The sequence below is a fragment of the Sceloporus undulatus genome, chromosome 3, assembly GCF_019175285.1.
Source record: "Sceloporus undulatus isolate JIND9_A2432 ecotype Alabama chromosome 3, SceUnd_v1.1, whole genome shotgun sequence".
Lineage (NCBI taxonomy): Eukaryota > Metazoa > Chordata > Lepidosauria > Squamata > Phrynosomatidae > Sceloporus > Sceloporus undulatus.
This window is the reverse complement of record NC_056524.1, coordinates 193,780,420-193,801,782: the sequence shown is the minus strand read 5'-3', so window position 1 is coordinate 193,801,782 and position 21,363 is coordinate 193,780,420. Positions and strand designations below refer to the sequence as shown.

Below are 21,363 nucleotides of genomic sequence, written 5' to 3'. Positions count from 1 at the left end.
TGGATGCATTAGGAAGCACTTTGGGTATGCTCACTAGAGAGATAAATCTTTGCTTACTGTATATACTCATGTATAAATCTAGAAATTTTAGTCAAAAAATTGACTCCAAAAACCTAGGCTGACTTATCCATGGGTCAAATGTAAATATTATACTTTAACTCGTACTGAAAAGGGAACCATCCCCTGGTGAAAGGCAAGAACGCTATTTGTCCTTGAAGCACTGACCTCCCTCTATTCTCTCTTCCATCCAGCTTTTAGTGTGAACTAAAACAGCTATGCCTGCCATAATTTTGTAGGTTCTTTGGCATTGTTTTCCTTTGCTTCATCATTTAGATCCTTTGTTACCTGCTCCTACGTTTTATCCTCGACTTATCTATCTCATATCAAAATCCATAATTTTGCCCCCAAAATCTGCCCTTGACTTATACATGAGGTTGACTTATAGTTGGGTATATATAGTATTTCATTCTTATAGGTGAGAATGAACTTTTTCCCTTTCTTCTTACTAGGTAAGATTAGGAGAGAAGGTTACTACAAAAAAAATCCCACCCACCCACCCCCAAAAAAACCCATAGGCCCAGTACATACATGAGGTTTTGTCCAGAGTGGTGGCAGCATTTTTTCCTTTGGAGGGAATCCGCAGCCGTCAAACTGCACGGCTTCCCTCCGCAGGAAAAAGAACCCACAAAAAGTGGGTTCTTTTTCTGCTGCACCAGTTACATCCGAGTGCACCAATGGCACACTTGTGATGTAACTGGCATGATGAAACATGCGGACGCTATGCATCCGTTACGTCATAATGGTGGCACCTGTGTACACGGGGTGCCACCATTGTGCCTCCACCAGTACATGCTAGGGCTAGGGGCTGTGCAGTTGCTGCACTGTGCCGTAACCCTAGCACGGCATGAGCACGGCGCTATAGCGCTGTCTGTACCCGCCATAGTCTTTGGTGTAAAATCCGCCTTTCTTTCTTTCTTTCTTTCTTTCTTTCTTTCTTTCTTTTTTGGTACAAAAATGGCAAAAAGCAAAAAATTGAGATTCAAATGTCCAAACACATTGCAGATATAATCCAGCCTGAGACCACTAACTGCCCTGGCTCAATGCCAGGGAGTTCTAGGAACTGTAGTTTTGTGAGACATTTAGCCTTCTCTGTCAGAGAGCTCTGGTGCCACAATAAACTACAATTCCCAGGATTCCCTAGCACTAAGCCAGGGCAGTTAGAGGTCTCAGACTGGATTATTTCTGCAGTGTGTTTGGAACCAAAGTTACTCCCCCCCCCAAAAAAAAAAATCTTTGCATGGCTTGTCTATTTTAAATGTTTATTTTGAGGTATCAAGACACCCCTTCTTGTTAAGTATGAGGGGGAAAGTGAATATTCTTTATCTCCCTAGAGGGTAAAAGCCTCCCTGGATTCTTACATATGTTTTTAATGCAATGTCCCCTAAAGATTAACCAAGGAAACTTTATTTTAAACATGCAAACTGTTTTTGGAGCTGGAGAGTGATAAAATGCCTGGTCTGATTAAATTTGATTTTATTTTGAATTACATTGGCTTTATTAAAATAAGGCTATGTGTCATGAAAAAGTATCATTAGCATCATATCAAGAAATCTATAGACTAAAAGAAAAGGACAAGAAATGAGGTTATTAGCTAACTATACCTGATAAAAGTGTGTTCATTCAAGAGAACAGAATAAATGCACAACATATCAACTGGCCAGAAGAGTGGCACAACAAACTGCTACCTATAAAACAGTTACGGGCAAAAAGTCCTGTGAAACATGTCTTCATTTCATAAAAGACTAGTATCTTGCATGATCATGCATTCATAGTTAAGAGGGATATATCATAATTCCCAGTGAAGAATCTGCAACTGAAAATATACTGGGATTTTCAAAAATTGATACAAGTAATATTGATAAAATATCTTTAGATCACAAATTTAATTGGTTATATTCTTGGGTTTTAGAGAAGTTACCCACTTGCTTCTGTTAGAGGGAAGTTACATTCTTGAATTGCATTCTCACCAGCAATTTGGCTGCCCAAAGATGAACACCATTCTGCCTGTTTGGAAGTTATGAATCCTTTACCTGCTGTATCAGTTAAAATGTTGTATGTGAACCTGCCCACAATATCCAGTATGATGGAAATATATTCTCATATGGATTACCAAATTATCTGCTTTCTTGAAAAACATTTTTCGTTCAGACAGAATGAGCTATGTTACTTAATAAATATTATTTATTTTAATTTTGACCTCCAGAAACCTTATTGGTGAACAGTTCATAATGTATACCTACAGCAAAGATGGTAAATTGGAGAGCACTCCCTTTGAAACTAAGGTATGGTATCCATGAAAAAACTCTCTCTAGCAGACAAACATCTTTTGACCAGAACTTTGAAAAACGAGGTAGCTAGAAAGCCCATTACCTTTAATACAGGCTTCCCCAAATAGGTGTCTTCCACATGTTTTGGATTACAGTACCCATAATCCATAGCAGCATGCCAATCAGTATGGTGTTTGGGGATTGCTGGCATTGTAGTCCAAGATATCTACAGGGCAAAGGTTAGAGAAAGTTGTTAAGATGCTGACTTGGAAGCCACACTGCTACAGAATGTTGTCTTAACACCTCCATCTCCTAAAATACACCAGACTTCCTCCTAAGCCAGTTAAACCGCAAGAAACAATTCTGTCTTGACAAATAGCTCTTTCTTTCCCATCTTTATAATTACATAGCAAAATTCCATTCCCAGAATCCTCTTTTAAAATGATAAACTTTCCAGATAAGTGGAGAGTCTGACATTATTCATCTGCACAAAAATACTATCACATGTCATACCAAGAACTGGATGAACTTATCATTTATGCCAAGTGAGAGTAGAGCTTCAAAATTAATGAGTTATAGTTACAGATTCAAGGCCTCATAATAGTTAATTATTTTTAGTTACATTGTAAAAAGAAAGAGCTGTGTCAGTCTGGTGCTGCACCAAAAAGAGGGAGTGAAGGAATTTTGTAGCACCTTTAAAGGCAAACTAATTAAATTTCACCATGAGCTTTTATGAATATCGGTTCACTTCTTAAGCATAATTAAACAATTGTGAGGATATGAAACATTGTGGACACAGACGTCATCAGCCTGACCATAAATCTTCAAAGAGCAGTGGGAGGTGATCTATGTCCTGCAAGTATTTAAAAGTGAGTGACTAGAACTGACTGTTTTTGGTAAACAGATGTATTGCTTTCACATGTCAATACTGATGACTTGTTCCCAATTCTGAATAAGAGTAGATTAGCAGAATAATCAACCAGTCAGCCACTTTATTTATAACTTTTGCCCAAGACTGGGAGTTTAAATTTGTTTTCTAGGGGCTATACTGTAGAAATAATGCAGTTTGATATCACTTTAGCTGCCATGCCTCCACCTTACGGAATTGTGTCACTTGTAGTTTTGTGAGGTAGCAGCACTCTTTGGAAGAGACAGCTAAAAACCTTGTAAAACTACAAATTCCAGGATTACATAGGATGGAGCTACAGTATTTAAAATCATGTCAAACTACATCACTGTATTTCTACAGTGTAGATACACCTTAAGTTGCATTTACTGTTGTTACCTTCCCTTTTTATTTATCAACACATGCTTTTTTCATGCATAACTTCATAAATGCCTGATACTGTCTTGAGACATAATAATGGCATGATATTGCAAGTCAAACATATACCCTGTACCCAGAAGTTATGTCGTATTAGTAGCCCAAATAGGATTTGATACTGTGAGACTCAGACAACTCTGTTCTGGAAAGGAAAGAAGAGTATAATCATAATATCAGGCCTTATAGAAGGGGAATGGAATATTTGGTCCTTCCTATGCCTTGGACTTCAGCTCCCATTATCCATTGCTGCTCTGGATGGTGCTTCTGCTAGTTGAAGTCTGAAACATCCAAAGGGAAATCCTCCTTGCCCAATGTTTGTTATGGTTTGAGACAACTTAACCGTTATACAGACTACATTTGATGAAAAAGACAGTATTGCAAACCCCTCACCAGTGTGAGTTTAGGCACCTATTTTAACACAAGGGTTTGCAAATTCTGACTATGAATTTGTCCTCTCAGCTTATCTGTTGAGTCAGAGAAGTAATGTGTGTGTTTAACCCCATATGGGGTGGTCATATGAAGGCTTCATGACACTGTGTCTTTTGTGAATCAGACAACTCTTGCATGGTTGTAGTCTGAACCATAACAATGATTTATGTGCCATCACATTCTGTATGATTAAACAAAACAAGTAAGAAATCACTGTGGTAATCTGCAGTTGCACTGAAATCTGTGCTGAGCAGGACCACAGAGATGAGAGATGTGCTTGCATGTCAGGGAGTCATGCAATGGATTCCCTTTTCAAATAACAGCTGATTGACTGTGGTGCACATAGGCTGTTTTTGGTATACACACTTAAAAAACATATTCTTAGTACATATCCCTGTGCTTAACTGGGGAGAGGAAGAAGAGGGGGAAAGAGGACTCTATTGTAACCTATGACAGACCCTTTAGTTCTGTGCCTTCCTAGGGTTCAATCATGCCTTTTGAATCGATGCTATGTACTATGAGCTCATACTAGATATACTGCATTCATGCTATGTACACTGACTTTGGAAACTATCACACAGGGAAAATCAGGGGATTAAAAAGGCATTTTCCTGGGAAGATTGTGCAATCGTGGCGAAGATTTTCAGACAACTTCACTATGTAAGAGGATTTATCCTGGGAAAAGCCAGGAATGCTCCAGCAACAAACTATTCATGGGATTTCCCTGTGAATGGTTTGTTGTTGGAGCATTCTTGGTTCTTTTCAGGATAAATCCTCTCAGATCACAATATGTGTGAAAATCTTTGCAACGATTGCAAGACTTTCCCAAGAAAATGCCTTTTTAATCCCCTGATTTCCCCCATGTGATAGTCTCCTTAGAGGAATGGGGAAAATAGTAATGTATCTCAGAGGCATTAATATATATAGAAGGAGCTCTATGAACCATCACATCAAACTCCCTGCTCAGTGCAGGATCGCTAGCTAGAGCATTGCAAGCAGAAAGTGAGCAACAGCCAGTTCCATGCCATCATCCCCCACACAAGGGTATAGAAGATTTCATAATATCTCATGATGAGAGGCTCCGTAACATTAGAAACAGAGAAGAGGGAAAGAAATGCAGACTGGAGAGAGAAGGACAAACAAACTCTGACTGATGCAGAGGTGTGATTAAGATCAACAAACAGGAAATGACATGAATGCAAGCTTTGCCTAAACTCTTAGAGAGTTATACAAACACAGTTTCTCTAACACAGAAATTAGGCATATTAGAATCCATAGAATTTTATAGCAAGTGAATCTAAAAATAAGGAAACAATGTGAATAAGCATGTCCTGAGATTTCATTTGCAATTAGCTTATGAAATCAGTCTTCTTTGATTTCAGGACCATTGTTATTATCTTGGAGTAGTTGAAGGAATTAAGGACTCTTGGCTTGCTCTCAGTACCTGTGATGGCCTTAGGTATGTATTAACTTTTCTTCTCCTTCTATATTTAGATTGAGCTAAGTAGGTTACTGTTTATGGGGGAAAGGGGGGACAGAAACAGCAGTGCAATCCTAATTCAAAGATGCAACTATACAGGGGTTTTAGTGGCCAGGTGTCCCTTTAGTGTAAGGAATGCCTCTTATTTAAAGGAAAGAAAATGTGTCCCTTATGCACACTGAACACTAAAATCCTGGGTTTTTGAGTATCAGACAAGAATGCTGTCCTCAAATAATTCACTACATGTTGCAGGAGAGAGGTGTATGTTGTGTGCATGGCTGGTGCCTGATCTTCCCTCAGTCTAAGCAGTGCACTTGCCATGGTTTCACCAGCCCCTTGTGATTGCTGATGGACTGCCATCACAACATTTCCAAGGGTTTGGTGGTCCTGCAAGATTTCAAATCTCAGCAACACCTGGAACTCTTCACAAGAAGCCTTCATCATGAGACTTCTAGAAGGTCTTTTTATAGGTCTGTCCCAAATGTCCCAGCTAGTCCTGACTGTTTTGATAACTTGGCAAGCCTAGTACAGCAGAAACCTCTTGTGTTATAACCCTTTCTCCCCACTGATCTCAGAGATCATGTGCCAGTAGGTTGCCAGATCTCAGAGCCAGGCCCTGAGTCTCCTCATAGAATCATAGAACGCACTGTTTTTGTGCATTATCTTGAGGCAAGAGATGAAGCTGCAAATTCTCCAGATTTGGTAGACTCAGCTCCAGACAAGAGGAAAAGACTATGTGTAAATGTCCAGCATAGCTAGGAGGGTACCAGCATGCTATAGTATGCAAGTCTACGTTGTTACTGCAAAAGCTGTCCTAGGGGTTACACATTTATTTAGTTAGATTCCTCCATCTCTCCCGGTCATTGTAGCAAAAGGGCTGTCCCTCCACTATTCTCTGCATCCATTGGTTAGAAGCATATCGTCCAGATTATCCAATCTTCCTAGGTAAATGAGAAGAAAAATCCCCTCATTTCACCTTGATCATTGGGAACAGCCTCTTAAGACTTCTATCTTAATTTCAAAATATTCTTTCTCATTTTTGCTCTCACTCTCTCTGAATGACAAACTGTGAGGATCTGTGTTTGATACTTAAGGCAAAATGTGTAATGACATTACATCTTTGTTGTCTTGTACAGAAGCAAGACATTATGATATGGCTTGGGGGCCTTAAGGAACCCACTTTGGTCATAAGGGAAATTTTTATGTTGTTTTATTAGTCTGAATGTCATGACTTGTACTTAGGAGTTTGGGTAGTATAACTATTTTTTTCAAAAAATATAAACATGTAGACTAGGACTTTTCATGTACTAAAGTTCCCATCACCTCTAACCAGTGTAGCCTGTGCTAAAGAATAATGGGATACAGTCCAGCAACAGCTGGATAGTTGTGTTACCCACTGCTAGTATATACATTTATATCAGACCTAACTCTGATGTTAATTTACACTCAGACATCACTTTATATAACTCGCTATTAGCCTCTTGAGAAACCAAAAATTTTAATATCTAGTTTTAGTAAATGCTATTGCTATCACTCGTTTAGTTGTAATTATTTATGAAGGTAGACCTTGATTTCTCCTTTTATGGTTTTAGGGGAATCCTCCATATTGGTGGGAAACAATATGGCTTGGAACCAGTCAGTGAATCTGATCGATTTGAACACTTCTTCTTTATATTAGAAAATTCTCACCAACGGCCCTTTTTATGTGGTGTGACAAATGAGGATTGGCACCATGAACAGAGCATGGAGAACTTTTTCAAATACACAAAAGCATCACATGGCACTTCTAGTGCAGAGATACGTCTAAGGGTAAATGCATTTCTCTCTCCCCTCCCACAATGATATAACTTGATACTATAGATCTAAATTGTATATCTAAATCCTGTTTATCCTGATGATCAACAGTAATCATTTTGGATTTTTAAAATATAAAAATTACTGATTTATTTCATATCTGGGTAGATTTCTCCCCCCCCCCCTTCTCTCTTATTTTATTTCTGTAGTTAAAATAATACAGAGGAAAAGGGGGCAATAGTAAAATATAAGAATGAACTACTCTGCTTGAATTCAACTTGGATTAACCTAGTTCAGAACATTTATATTAGAACCTGACACCTTCATTCATGTCTGAATTGTGTTGATTTATTTGGGTAAATGGGATTTAAAATAATGATAGTTTAAAACATATGTATAGAGAGGGAGCCAATGTTTAAGCAAACAATGTTAGTACAATTGTTTGCTTAACCTAAATGGGTGTAGCAGTTTCTAGACACAAATATTCTTGAGGTATAAAATATCGTTATGGCTGTGTAAATTGGCTCCTTTTGATTTCTCAGATGTTTTAAAAAATTTTTTTTAAAAATTGGGAAAAGCTTATACATTTGAAGAAATTCAAAATGAAAAACTGTGTCTTATTTCCATTTTACAGAGAAGAAGAGCTGTGCTACCAGAAAAAAGATATGTGGAACTGTATATTGTTGTTGATAATAACAAGGTAATTTTTCTTAACCCAATACATTTTGCTGCCATATTTGAATTTCCTCTCCTAGAACATTTTGTATTTTGAATCATTTCAGTATTTGATGGAAAAATCTGATGCTGGAGCTGTACAAAAAGAAGTGGTTGAACTGACAAATTACGTGGATGGGGTAAGTGCGATACCAACTGTAGAAAAAGTAAGAAGAATACAGTAGAATAATATCCTAAATCAGAGGTCGCAATAATAATAATAAAAATAATTTATATCCCGCCTCTCCCTGTATTGGATCGAGGTGGGTAACAAGATATCAAAGACAATAAAATCAATAAAATCAAGTAAAAAACAACAACACGGAAGCAATAGTTAAAAGACATATTACATTTCAAGTTCCCAAACTCCCTCCCACCCTATAAAACAATAAAACAATTCCCAACCGATGCCCAATAAAATCATTCAATCCAATGGGAACATTTAGGTAAGTGGAAAAATTGGAAGTCAATTCGGGAAGGCTCGCCGGAAAATATCATTAATTCAGCCCTCCAAATGCTGTTGGACTGCAACCCCCATCAGTCCCAGCCAGTGTATGCAATGGTAAAGAATTCTGGGAGTGGCAGTCCTGCAGCATCTGCAGAACTACATAATTCTTATCCTTGGTCTAAATGCATTTGGTAGTCCTGGCAGAAGTTGACCATAGAGTTACACTGGAGGACCTGGAGATTCCTAGAAAGGAGGCAAAAATGGTGGTTTTTTTATTTGCGGTTTTTCCACATTCACAGGGGTGCTTCGCCCCTATCTCCAGTGAATGTGGAGGCACCACTGTAGTCATTGCTGCAGTGTCAGTTGCTAATGCTGCGCCGTTGCATATATTTTGCTTTTTTACATAGACCCATATCTACCTGTATGAGCCTCCTTGCACTCTAAGCACTTTGGGGGCACCCTTTTCTTTGTGTTAGGAACCATGCTATCAGGAACATTTGGTGGGAACAACGGAAAGGAATTTCTTGGTGGTTGCTCACAGATTTTGGAACTCCATCCCTTGGGAAGCTGTGATGACTCCCTGACCATTATCCTTTGGGTAGCAAGGGAAAGCTTTTTTATTCCAGCAGGCTTTTAGGAACTGGTTGCAGAGGCTTTTAATACTCCTCAGAGGTTTTTAATAATAACAATAAAAAAACCTTTTTGATTGTTAGCTCTTGTCTTTGTTTTAAAGGAGAAAAAGCAGGATGTAAATGAACAATAACAACAACAGCAATAATACTTTGAATGTGTAGGGTGTTCTTTCCAATCCAGTGTCTGCAGTTGTGCATATATATAGATATATAGATATATATGCACTGCTCTGCAAAATATTCTTCTGCAGCTTTGGGCAGTTCTAAGAATCAGATTTGACAAATTTGGTAGCCCAGATATTTGAGGGCTGCTTCAAATGTTCATTTTTATTCATTACATTGAAATCCAATGAGTTTTGATTTGCTTTCAAAGAGGACAGCTTCCCAATACATGTACAAATGAAAATGATAATTTTGTGTAAAACTCTTAAAACTCTGGATGTGTATTATATAGATGTTAGTAGGGATTATTATATACTAGGCCTCCAGGTAATGCACAAGTATGCATATTGAGGGGTACCTGTCACATAAAAAATAGAAATATGTGGTCTTCAATGCAATGAAGGCATATCCACTGACACCGCATTAAATAGAGGTGGTCCTGCCAGCTTTCAGCACAACACTGGCCACACGTGGAAGCAATGCCCCCTCCCAGTACATTAATGTGCACAGTACTCAAAGCCAGCCAAGCAATGTTGACACATGTAGCAGCAAATTCCACCAGAGAAAGTCCCATAATTTTGCTGTCCTTGAAAGTGGCCACACAATAATAGCTAAGTAAGTACTATAACTAACAGGTTGCTGTCCATTCACATCTCCAGTAAAATCTGCTGGTTGGAGAAACCTTACGGTTTCTCATGGTCTGACCAGCCCTTCCCCATGATATGATGAGCCAATATTTGGTAGCAGAGGTAGAATGAATTCAAAGGGAATTCACTCATGTCTAAATTACTGTCTACTTGCAGATGTTCAGTCCCTTAAACATACAAGTTGTCCTAATAGGGGTGGAAATATGGACAAATGGAAACCCAATAGATGTGACTACTGGACCAGATGGAGATGTACTGAGGAGATTCGTCGATTGGAGACAGAATGTTCTTCCAAAGAGACCAAGAAATGATGTCAGCCACCTCCTTATGTAAGGATTTTCATCTACATGTGATATAGATGTGGACACATGAAAGCTTGACTTTTAAAATGAAACTTTACAAAATCGGTTGCTGGGAGAATAATGCAAGCTAGGCACATCTGATCAAATGTTATCTTGTACTGTCAACTGTAGAGATGTTCCATATCAGAATTTAATATTTTATGCTCAAAAAGTTTTGAGAGGATTTTTTTTTTCCCCAGAGGAGATTATGGGTAGTTTAGGGAGCTCCAGGGATAAAATATCATGTGGACGGAAAGATATTTATGGAAATACGTTATTCATAGATTAAACCAAGGAAGGGAAGGGTTCATTGGTGGGTGGGTTAGAGGGTTTTTGTTTTGTTTTGTTTTGTTTTTAGGGGAAGGGAAACATTGTGAGGACTGAAAGACATTTAAAGAGTGATTTTGATTCATGGATTAAACCAAGGCAGAGAGGGATAAGGCTAAATGCAAAGGTGATTGGCTGGGAATTGTGTTATTGGATTAGGAGAAGGGCCTCACAGCCCCCTTTACCCACTAAAATCCAAACACAAACTTTCTGTATCTTAGGTATTTCAGCAGAAGATGAATTTATTAGAGCAAACATTTTCCAGGGTCTTTTATGCAACAGTGAGGATGCAAACTGTACCCACACAATGCAGTTATAGCTGTCTGATTCCACTTTGACTGCTATGGCACCATCCTATGTAATCCTAGAATTTGTATTTTGGTAAAGTACTTGAAATTCAAATGAAGTTTAAAAGAAGACTGCAACAAAGAAAGGGAGCTATGAAAGAACTAGATAAATTCCTATAGTCTAAATATATGTAATATTAAATACCAAAGTCAGAATTGATGAAGAAAGCTGATGGGAGGAAGGTCAACACATTTTATATATGGTGTTGAGGGAGAGTTCTACATATACCATGGACCACCAAAAAACACAAATAAATGGGTCTGAGAACAAATTAAGCCTAATGTCTCCCCAGAAGTCAAAATGGCAGAACAGAGACTATCATATTTAGACAAGTTATGAGAAGACATGACTTACTGGAAAAGATGATGATGCAGTAGGAGATGGGGTTGACCACTCTAGAGACAGATGATTTAATAAAGCCACAGCTCTGAGTATGCAAGACCTGAGCAGGACTCTTGATAACTGTGGCTCTTGGAAGTCTATTATTCATAGGGCCGCCATAAGTTGAAGCTGACTTTATGTCACTCAGATCTACTTTACTGAACACTAGAGTTCCCTAACAGAGAATTCTAACCACCTCACCAAACTACAAACTCCAGGAATCCATAGGGTGGAGGTAAGACATTTAAAGTACTAAGAGATATACTCCTGTTATATTTTGCCAAAACCCACATATTAGATGTCATATACTGTCATAGAGTGCACACTGCAGAGCAGTTCCCAACATGAACACATTTTTCGTTTCCAAACTATATACATTTCCTTCTTCTATTGCAGAGGCAGAGGACCATTTGATAGCACAGTTGGAATGGCTTTTGTTGGGACAGTCTGCAGTCCAGCTCTTGGAGGGTCATTCAGCACTGTAAGTACTGTACATTGCATTCTTTCTCTTTTTAACACACAGATCTGTTAAGGAGAAAGTACTTGCTTGTGTTCTAGCTTTATCCAGATCAGTAGGATCATGGAAATTTGTCTTGCAATTTCCTTAATAGTGGAGCAGCCTATAACACATTTATGCATACATATTCTAGCTCTAGAAATATAACTGATTTTGCTTAAGGTGTCTTAGCAAAGAAACATCTATTTTTGCACTGTATAGTGTTGGCTTGGGAGATTATCACACAGCCAAAATAAGCATCCTATCCCGGAGTGGATAAGATCGCCTTACGGGTTGCTATTGGGTGTTATTGCACACGAATATGCTGCCAATGCCGCCAGATGACTGCAAGCTTTCCGTACTTCAAAATCGGTGGGCTAAGCATGGCTGGTGGATGGATTGTAGTCGCCCGACAACATCAGCAGCATTTTGGTGTATAATAACACCCGATAGAAACTTGTAAGGTGACCTTATCCTGTTGGGGATAGGACGCTTATTTTGGCTGCATGATAATTTCCTTGGTTGGTAATTGTGACAAGAACTTCCATGGATGACTTTCATGGAAAGTAGGTAACATTTGCCTTGATCACAGATGCAGCCATACAGGCTAGTGTGGTGTAATGGTTAGGTATTGATAGAAGACCCAAATGAGAGTTCTTACTGAGCCATGACACTCATTGGTAACCCTGGGTAGTCACTTATTTTCAGCCAGACCTACTTCATAGGGTTGTGAAGATATAAATGGAGGGGAGAAAAGTCCCATGTGCCTCTTTGAGCTCACTGGAGGAAAGATAAGATACAAATGCAACTAATAAATTATCATCAAAATTAAATTACCAATTTCATTAGTTTAAAAAGGCAACAGTAAGCAGATTAATTAATTTCTGTTTAAGTATCTATTGTACTCTGCAAAGGTGGAAGGAATCCAAATTTTGCATGAAAGTAATCCAGAGACTACACTAAAAGTCAGATTCAGTGTTCGAATATTGTTGGACTCTTGTTTGGATTCCCCTAACAAATACTGTACAGCTAGGAAAGGTACAGACAGAACTTCTGTCTTGGAAGGGCCCATCACCCTCCCTGTCACTCCTATGGATGTCAGAATCCCTGTCCTGTAGTATTGGTTGCTGTTGGTACCACCATTCAGAGTCAGGCATGGTCAGAGTCAGCTGTTGCTTGGCTTTGAGCAGCAATAGGTAATCATCATCTTCACTTTCCTAAAAGGCAATGCCTGACAATGATTTGCAGTATCTACTCAAAAGCAAGGCACATTAGGATCAATGGGATTTACTCCAAGGCAGAGTTGCAATCTATATTTTTTCTCCAAAAATTAACATGGAACCTAAGATTCTCAAGATGCTCAGTATGGTATGTTGTTCAGGGTTATTTATGATATGATGTAAGATTGTGAAACCTGGACTTTAGTGATATGTGCAATCACTGTAAGGCAGTTGTCTGCTGCTTTTTGCTTGTGTTGTTATCTTGGAAAACATGCATTATCTGTTCTTATTTTAGTTGCTGATATATAGTAGTGGTACAATTGTGCATCATAGTTAAAATATGAATAGTGTCCATTCATGTGTTATTATTGGCCTATGCAAATAACGCAAACTTTGTTGTGAGAAGAAATCTCTGGTTGCTGCAAAAGTTTTATCAGTTTACAACATTGTTAAAACATGCTAATCTCTCTTTTTAAATTATTTTTATTAAAATTCTACATCTACTAAAAATTAAATACATCAAATAAAATGTACACATTAAACTATATTAAAACAAAATGGAAAAAAGAATTGACATAAAAGACAATACAGTTGATACTGCAACAATAACAACAACAAAAGGCTTCCAACTATCTTTTCTGTGGTTATATGGTAATTCTTAAACTTCTGGCTCTCCTTTATAATTTAGAATGCTACACTTTGTCTATAAATGTAACTCATATTAATAAAAAAAACATGCTAATCTATTTGCCAGTTTCAGCATAGCACAGCACTAAGTCATGCTACAATTGTTGCACATGAGCTGGGACATAATCTGGGAATGAATCATGATGATAAAAGATGTCCAGGTGTCTACATTATGTACAGTTCAGACAAGTAAGAGCTCTTAATTCTTTTCTCTTAAAAAATCTGATAGTTTTATTTTTAATCAAGAGAATATGCCAATCCTTTCTATTGGTCCTCAAGCTCCCAGACCTTTGCAACCAGGCATTACAGTTTTGCAGTGGTAGAATGCTATAGCACTTACAGAGTAGATCATAGGAATGGATCCCATTTCCAAAATTAGTGCTGATTCAGATTGCCCAATAGACATTTGCTTTACTAAAATATTTGTCACTCCAAATGACTAGGGATCTTTTGCATCATGTTTCTGAGTGCACAGTTCAGCTTGAAAACCAGGTGTGTGCTTACCAAACACCTGTTTTACTGGGGTTCGTTGTTGTTTTTTGAGGGGGATACATGTGCCATCATGGCATATTTGGAGACTGGGGCTCCTCAAAATTGGATAAGGGTCTCAATTCAGCCCATGGACTACATGTTGTATACCCCTGTTCTAGAGTCAAGATACATGAGTATTTTGTACACACACAAAAGGCACCATGGATTTTTCACAGGTGAGGTAAATAGATATTGATGCTTGCTAAGGGATTTAGGGAATTTAGGGGGAAATAATATTTTCAAGCTCTATACTAAACTAGAGTCATCTTGTGTTTCCTAGTGGATCCAAGAACTTCAGCAGCTGCAGTGCCAATGATTTTGAGCAGCTTATCTTGAATGGTGGAGGGACTTGTCTTAGAAATGCTCCCAGACCAAATGATATTTTCACAGAACCTGTCTGTGGCAATAACGTTGTGGACAGAAATGAAGAATGTGACTGTGGCACTCCAAAAGTAGGTAATTTTTAAAATATCATTATGTGTTAATTTCATAATTTCTTCTTGTGCCTTCATTAGCCTATAGTAGTAACAATTAAAGAAATAAGTGTGATGGGGAAAGTGAGTAGGTGTTTGATATTAGGTATGGGATATTATTGAGAGGCAAGCAAGTGGTAATCCAGGTATAACAAAAGTAGCATCTGCAGTCATTTTATTGGGAGAGATGAAGATCATAATTTACTGGAACACCTTTCTGTATATTTGTATATATTTCTCCATTTATGTATGCTTTAAAAATAGAAGTACATTACAAAGTATTCAGGCTTGGAAAAGCCTATTGTGGCAGGACTAAAACTCCCAAGACACTTGAAGAACCATGGCCAGTGGCAATACTGGTTGGAAAATTCTGGCAATTCTAGCCTTAAAAAATATTCCAAGCTCTGAAAAGAGTATACAGTACTCATAGCCCAGTTGTCTAGAGTGTTTCTCTTAGGTTGAATTTAACTGTTGTAAGTTGTTTTTGACAATTTGGCATGGAATGCACAACTGTGATTCTCCTAACAGGAGTGTTCCAACCCTTGCTGTGATGCAGCCACTTGCAAACTGAAAGCTGGATCAGAGTGTGCGGAGGGATTGTGCTGTGAAAAGTGTCAGGTGAGTTCCTTTATCCTTTCTGTGCATTATCCTTTCCCCACAATGCTTACCCAGAATGCTTACCCGGAAATAAAGCCTGTTATATTCAGCATTACTTGCTCCTAGGATTAAGTGTACATAGAGTGCAGACATAATACAAAAACTTTTTTTGCTTAAATGCTGGGTCTGGATTTGATCACAATCCTCCAGCACATTAAACAGCAGCATTAAGGACAGCAATAAATAACAACACATTTGGTCCAAGTGGACAACCCCAGATATAGTACCTAAGAGCTGTTTTAAGGAACATACAGAAGAGAAGCACAAGTGCAGTTGTGCACAAGTGTTTTACAACATAACTGTGATATAAGATAGTGTCCTACTTTCATTCCTTTAGTCTTCTTCCCATTTCTGCCTTTGAAAACAGAAATAGCCTAGAGAGCTTTTAGTCTTTCCTTTTCTACTTCCTCTTGCTCCTCTTCTTTTTGTCTCACCTTTTTCCAGTGTGGGACTCAAAGTGGTTTACAACAAGTTAAAAAAATATATTGTTAAAGGACACAAAAGATAGAAAAATTAAAACAAGATTAAACAATCTAAAATTTTAAAACCAGATTAAAACAAAAATCATTAGACAACACACACATCAGCACAGCAAATAGCAAGATCCAGGACATTGTTTAGGGGAGACAGGCGTTATATCAGGGGTAGGCAACCTACGGCCTGCGGGCCGGATGCGGGCTGGCAAGACCTTGGGACCGGCCCCAGCCTGGTCCTGCCGCCCATTGCCGCTGGGGCCTTTTGCCTCTCGCGCGCAGGGGCAAGGGGGGCAATTGTCTATAGACGCCTCAGAAACATGCATTTATATTAACATTTTTTAAAAAATCAGCACATTTTTTTGCGTGTCCTCCACTTTTTTAAAAAAAGTGTCCACCATTTGAAAATGTTGTCCTATATTTGTCCCAGTTTGTTTATTTATTTAAATTCTTTTTAAAAAATTTAATTATTTATTTTTTGGCTTCGGCCCTCCAGTTGTCTGAGGGACAGCAACCCGGCCCCCGGCTCAAAAAGGTTGCCTACCCCTGCGTTATATAGTTGAAATTAAAACATATTTTCTTGTGTGTAAAGAAGATGCCTGTAGGGAAGATGTCTGTCTAGCTTCTCTGGAAAGAAAATTCCAGAGCTTATACATGGATTGCATATGTGGAACATTTCATGATACACAGCTTTCTTTTCTGATTGCTGGTAAACAGCCATGCTGAGAGGGAGAACTACTGAGGAAAAAGTCAGTGTTACCAGGTTTAACATTAGTGAGCACTTCTGTGCTTTTAAGAGGAAGAGAAAGAATAAGACATTTTACTAGAGTCCTCTTATATTGTTATATCATCGTACCATCAGTGCCTCCTGGAATTTGTTCCTCACTATGGCTAATAATTGGGCAATTGGAACTGATCCTCCATCTTCCTAAATATCTAAAGGGATGTCATGTAAAAAATGGAGCAGGCTTGTTTTCTGGTATTCCAGGGACTAGAACATGAACCAATGGATTCAAATTACAAGAAAAGATATTCCACCTAAACATTGGGAACAACCGTTTTGTGTTTTTTAAAAAACTGTAATAGGTATTTGACATATTGTTTCTGATGGCATTGGACTCTTCATCTTTGGAGGTCTTTAAACAGAAGTTGGATGCACATCTGTCAGGAATGCTTTAGTTGTGTATCCATGCATGGCAGGAGGTTGAACTAGATAGCCCTTGTGATCACTTGTACTTTTATTATTCTTCCATTCTACAGATGGTCATCCCAGGGGTATTTCTTTTTCTTTTTCTCCCATGCCATCTCATGTTTTAATGCTACAACACTTTGTGGTTATGTGTCAAAAAATAATGCACATCCTGTTTTCTAGTTCAAAGTAGCAGGAAGTGAGTGCAGGCCAAAAAGGAATACCTGTGATCTCCCTGAATATTGCAATGGAACGTATCATGACTGCCCAGAAGATGTGTATATCATGGATGGCTATCCCTGTAACAATATGAAAGATTATTGCTATGGTGGAGTTTGTCAGAATTATGATTCTCAGTGTGAATCCCTCTTTGGAAAAGGTGCGTTTTCAGTTATTTATGGCACATGTAGTACAACTGAAGTTGGCAGAAATGTCTATACAGAAAGTGCTGAGGCACTGAGGGAAAATATTCTCTTTTTACAAATAAATATTTATTGTTTTAACAGGAGCAAAAAAAGGACCAAATGTTTGTTTTGAAATTGCAAATAGCAAGGGAGACAGATTTGGCAACTGTGGAATGTCTGGAGGAAATTTTGTTAAATGCACCCAAGCGTAAGTAACCTGGAAGTTGTATTTATATTCTGTAATCACATTAAGACTTCAAGTCTCTGCAAACTTCATTAGGGATTTAAGCCCCAATAAACTCAACAGCCACATTTGAACATGAGTCTGTGCTTTAATAAACCATAGTTAATGTTGTGGTTGAGTGAAATGTTACTCCCTGCTTTGTCATTCCTTTTCTCCTCCTCTATACTGTATTAATTCTTAGCTTCAATTAAGCTGGAATTCCAGATTATGTCCAAACTCTGATTTAATGTTAGTCAACACACCAGAATAATAAAACAATTATTGTCTTGGATAATATACAAAAACTGAATCAGAATTTCCCAATTTGAATAAAAGAGCAAATTCTGACTTAATGTAAATCAGGATCTTACTGATGAAGTATACCCACAAAATTTATAAAGCTTCTGATTATTATCAAAGTGCAGTCAGTGTCACTTCTGAAAAGAATCTGTGTAGGATAAGAATGCAAAACTGTAGAAATGCAAAACTATAGGAAGGCTAGATTTAGTTTATCATGTTTACTGTGCTGTTGGGTTTTTTTAAAAGGTCAACAGATTTATCTTTTAAATGTTGAGAATGCTTTTGTAATAAACCATAATGTGAACAATAAGATTTCTTTGAGCAAAATGTTTTACCTGAACAAGATGAAGAAGTGGTAATGGATAGATAACTTCTTTCATCTGCTGATCCATCTTAACTGGAATGCTTCAACAGTAAAAAAATCAACAAAGCTTTGCTTTATGTAGGGTGAAAGCAAGAGCCAGCATGGTATAATGGTTTTGCATATTGGACTATGATTCTGAAGACCTGGATTTGAATCCCTGCTGGACATAAAAACCCACTGGGTGACCTTAGACAAATTTTATTCTCTCAGCCTCAGAGGGAGCCACTGGCAAAAACCATCTCTGAACAATCCTGCCAAGAAAATTCTGTAATAGGCTTGTCTTAGGATCGCCATAAGTCAGAAATAACTTGAAGGCAGACAACAACAAAGGATGAAAGTGGGCAGTATTGTGTATCCTCATATATTTTTGCAGACCTGAAGGGTCCTCACCATTTTTATCAATAAATTTGCTGCTACAGTGGTATGGTGGCAAAGAACAAAGACCTTCCCCCAAAAAACACGACTGCTTTTCCTTTAAAACAAGTTGCCTGCTTCCCACACACCTTGTTTAAACACACCTTGTTTGCACCCCAAATATAAGAGTTCAATTTGCAAACCAAATGTGTGTGTAGGTTGTCTTTTGTTTGTAAGAAAAAATATAGTTTTCCAATGTTTACCATGGCAATTTGGCAGGAGGGGAGGCAGTGATGGCAATATAATTAAAAACTGGAACAAACGTTTGTATGTTTGTATAAATACATAGAAGCTCTTTTTATATTTGCCCTGGTGTTTCCCACATTCTTTGTTACATCCACTTGATTTTCCCACCAGCAATAGTCTCTGTGGCAAACTACACTGCACATCTGTCAGTCAACAGAATCTTCCTTCTCAAATATACATGCAAAATCTGGGTGGCATTTCCTGTGTGACTACAGATTTTGACCTTGGGTCAGATGTTCCTGATCCAGCTCTGGTTCACAGAGGCACTGCATGTGCAGAAGGAAAGGTAAGAAGATTCTTACTGATATTATTATTATTATTATTATTATTATTATTATACTTTATACAGCGCTGTACAAAGTCGATATAGATAATATATCTACACAATGGCAGAGATAAAAATAGGATGTGGATTCCTTCTGTGCAATCTCATCATGACAGTGTTTCCAACTTTGCCTTAAGTGTTCCCATTCCCCCTCCTCCCCAAGCTACATGCTCTTAACAATTAAGAGTTCAGCAATGACAAAGGTTCACTTTCTATCAGCCATACAGCTCATGAACACACAAAAACTCTTCCAAGGGAAAAAAAGAAGAAAACAGCCACATTTTTATCCCATGAAGACCTTCTATCAGAATTGGGGAGAATATCACCCTCCAGGGGTGTATCTGCATTGTAGAAATAATGCAGTTTGACACTACTTTAACTGCCATGGTTCCATCCTACAGAATCCTGGGATTTGTAATTTTGTGAGGCACCAGTACTCTTTGGCAGAATGAGAGAAAGACCTTATAAAACTACATATCCCAGGATTTCATAGGATGGAGCTACAATTCTTAAAGTGGTGTCAAATTGCATTATTTCTACAGCAGAGATGCACTCCAGCTGTGTTTGAAGCTACAACACCTACAGCTCTTTACTGATTACAGTGTTTAGGAATTGACATTCGGAACATCAGGAGGACCAGAGTTTCCCCATCTAGTGAAGCAGTTACAGAACATACTTGCAAACAAGATGGTATGGAGTGCACACTTTGAAAATATGAAAATGAATGATTTTGAACTGTTTAGTAGTTTGGCAGCACGATGCAAGGGAAACAGTACATGAAAAACGGGAGCAAACAGAAAACCATGTATGATTTACATTCCTGATTTTTAACTGTACACTTTACTTTCATTCATTTGTATAAGACTGGTTTGAATATAATCCTAAAACATGGTTTAATGCAATGCTGGGGAATATCAGGCATCAGGGGCTAAATCCAGACCTCCTGTGTTCCCAAAATGCAGTTCTTGAGCTGGGCCCTTCCGCATTATTTGGTGGTTTCCCATGTTTTTGTACAGGGTATTTCCCCCCTATTTTGAAAGGTGGAAATTGTTCTAATGCTTTGTTACATGTAGTGAGAGCTCTAAGTTAAAACACACTGGTATTTTTGATCTCACCCTTTTATCCTGCTTACCATTGAAATGTCCCCAAGAATTCAGCCTTCTGACTGAAAATAAAGGGTTGGGGTTTTTTTGGGGGGGGGGGAGTAGCCATTTTTATACTAATGAAAGGGTTTAGTGTTCTGTATTATATGCACAGACTGTGGCTTGCCTCTTCCCTTCCCTTTCCTCCTGTGGCACACTGCAGAGAATGAGATTAAAAGTATCTGTTCCCAGTTTTTGACTAACCAGTTTTTCCCTCTGTCTTTTTTTTAAAGTTCTGAATAGTTACCAAATAAATCATATTCTAATGTTCCAGACTAACACAGTCTCTGTCTCGAGTATGGTTTAGTGTTACATCTGAATTTACCCAATGTCTCTCCATTGTGTGGTTTAATTTTTAAAGATATGGTATACTTTTTAATTGTATTATTATTTCAATTTTTTTCAGGCCTGTGTTGACTCCAAATGTGTGAATGCAAGTCTTCTTGGTTACAACTGTGATGTAAAGACAAAATGTAATGACCGAGCAGTAAGTATGAAAATGATGAAACTTGTCCAGTGATATAGTAGAAAGGATTACATACAGTTCACCTGAAACAATTTTCATGGGATCTGCATGTCCATAATTGCTACAAAGGAGTCAGCAGCATCTAGTAGGAATAGTTATTTCCTGCAAATTGCTTCTTGGGAAGCCCACTTTTTAGGACAAGCAGTTTATCTCTACATCAGGCCTACATATACTTGCATCCGTCTTTCTCAGTCTCTCTGTGTCAATGAAGTACACGTTGTACTTTGTTTGAAACATTTAAAAAGTAAATTTAACACCCAATATTTTGAATGTTATTTCCAAAAATATGTGGGTTTCTCCCTAATGACGAAGAGACAAGCACCCAACAGAATCCACAGG

The 21,363-nt window shown here is 38.1% G+C and overlaps 1 protein-coding gene across 1 annotated transcript in view; it reads left to right on the top strand.

Moving 5' to 3' along the window:
* LOC121925915 (disintegrin and metalloproteinase domain-containing protein 9-like) overlaps positions 1-21,018 on the top strand; it is a 30,265-nt gene extending 9,247 nt beyond the window's left edge. Inside the window, exons 4-17 of the mRNA XM_042458481.1 lie at positions 2,264-2,342; positions 5,463-5,539; positions 7,153-7,369; positions 7,989-8,054; positions 8,137-8,208; positions 10,114-10,286; positions 11,751-11,835; positions 13,825-13,946; positions 14,569-14,740; positions 15,290-15,379; positions 17,264-17,459; positions 17,587-17,692; positions 19,143-19,317; positions 20,905-21,018. Coding sequence (XP_042314415.1) covers positions 2,264-2,342; positions 5,463-5,539; positions 7,153-7,369; positions 7,989-8,054; positions 8,137-8,208; positions 10,114-10,286; positions 11,751-11,835; positions 13,825-13,946; positions 14,569-14,740; positions 15,290-15,379; positions 17,264-17,459; positions 17,587-17,692; positions 19,143-19,317; positions 20,905-21,018 — 1,744 coding nt within the window. The remainder of the gene's footprint in view (positions 1-2,263; positions 2,343-5,462; positions 5,540-7,152; positions 7,370-7,988; positions 8,055-8,136; positions 8,209-10,113; positions 10,287-11,750; positions 11,836-13,824; positions 13,947-14,568; positions 14,741-15,289; positions 15,380-17,263; positions 17,460-17,586; positions 17,693-19,142; positions 19,318-20,904) is intronic.
* The last annotated feature ends 345 nt before the right edge of the window (positions 21,019-21,363 follow it).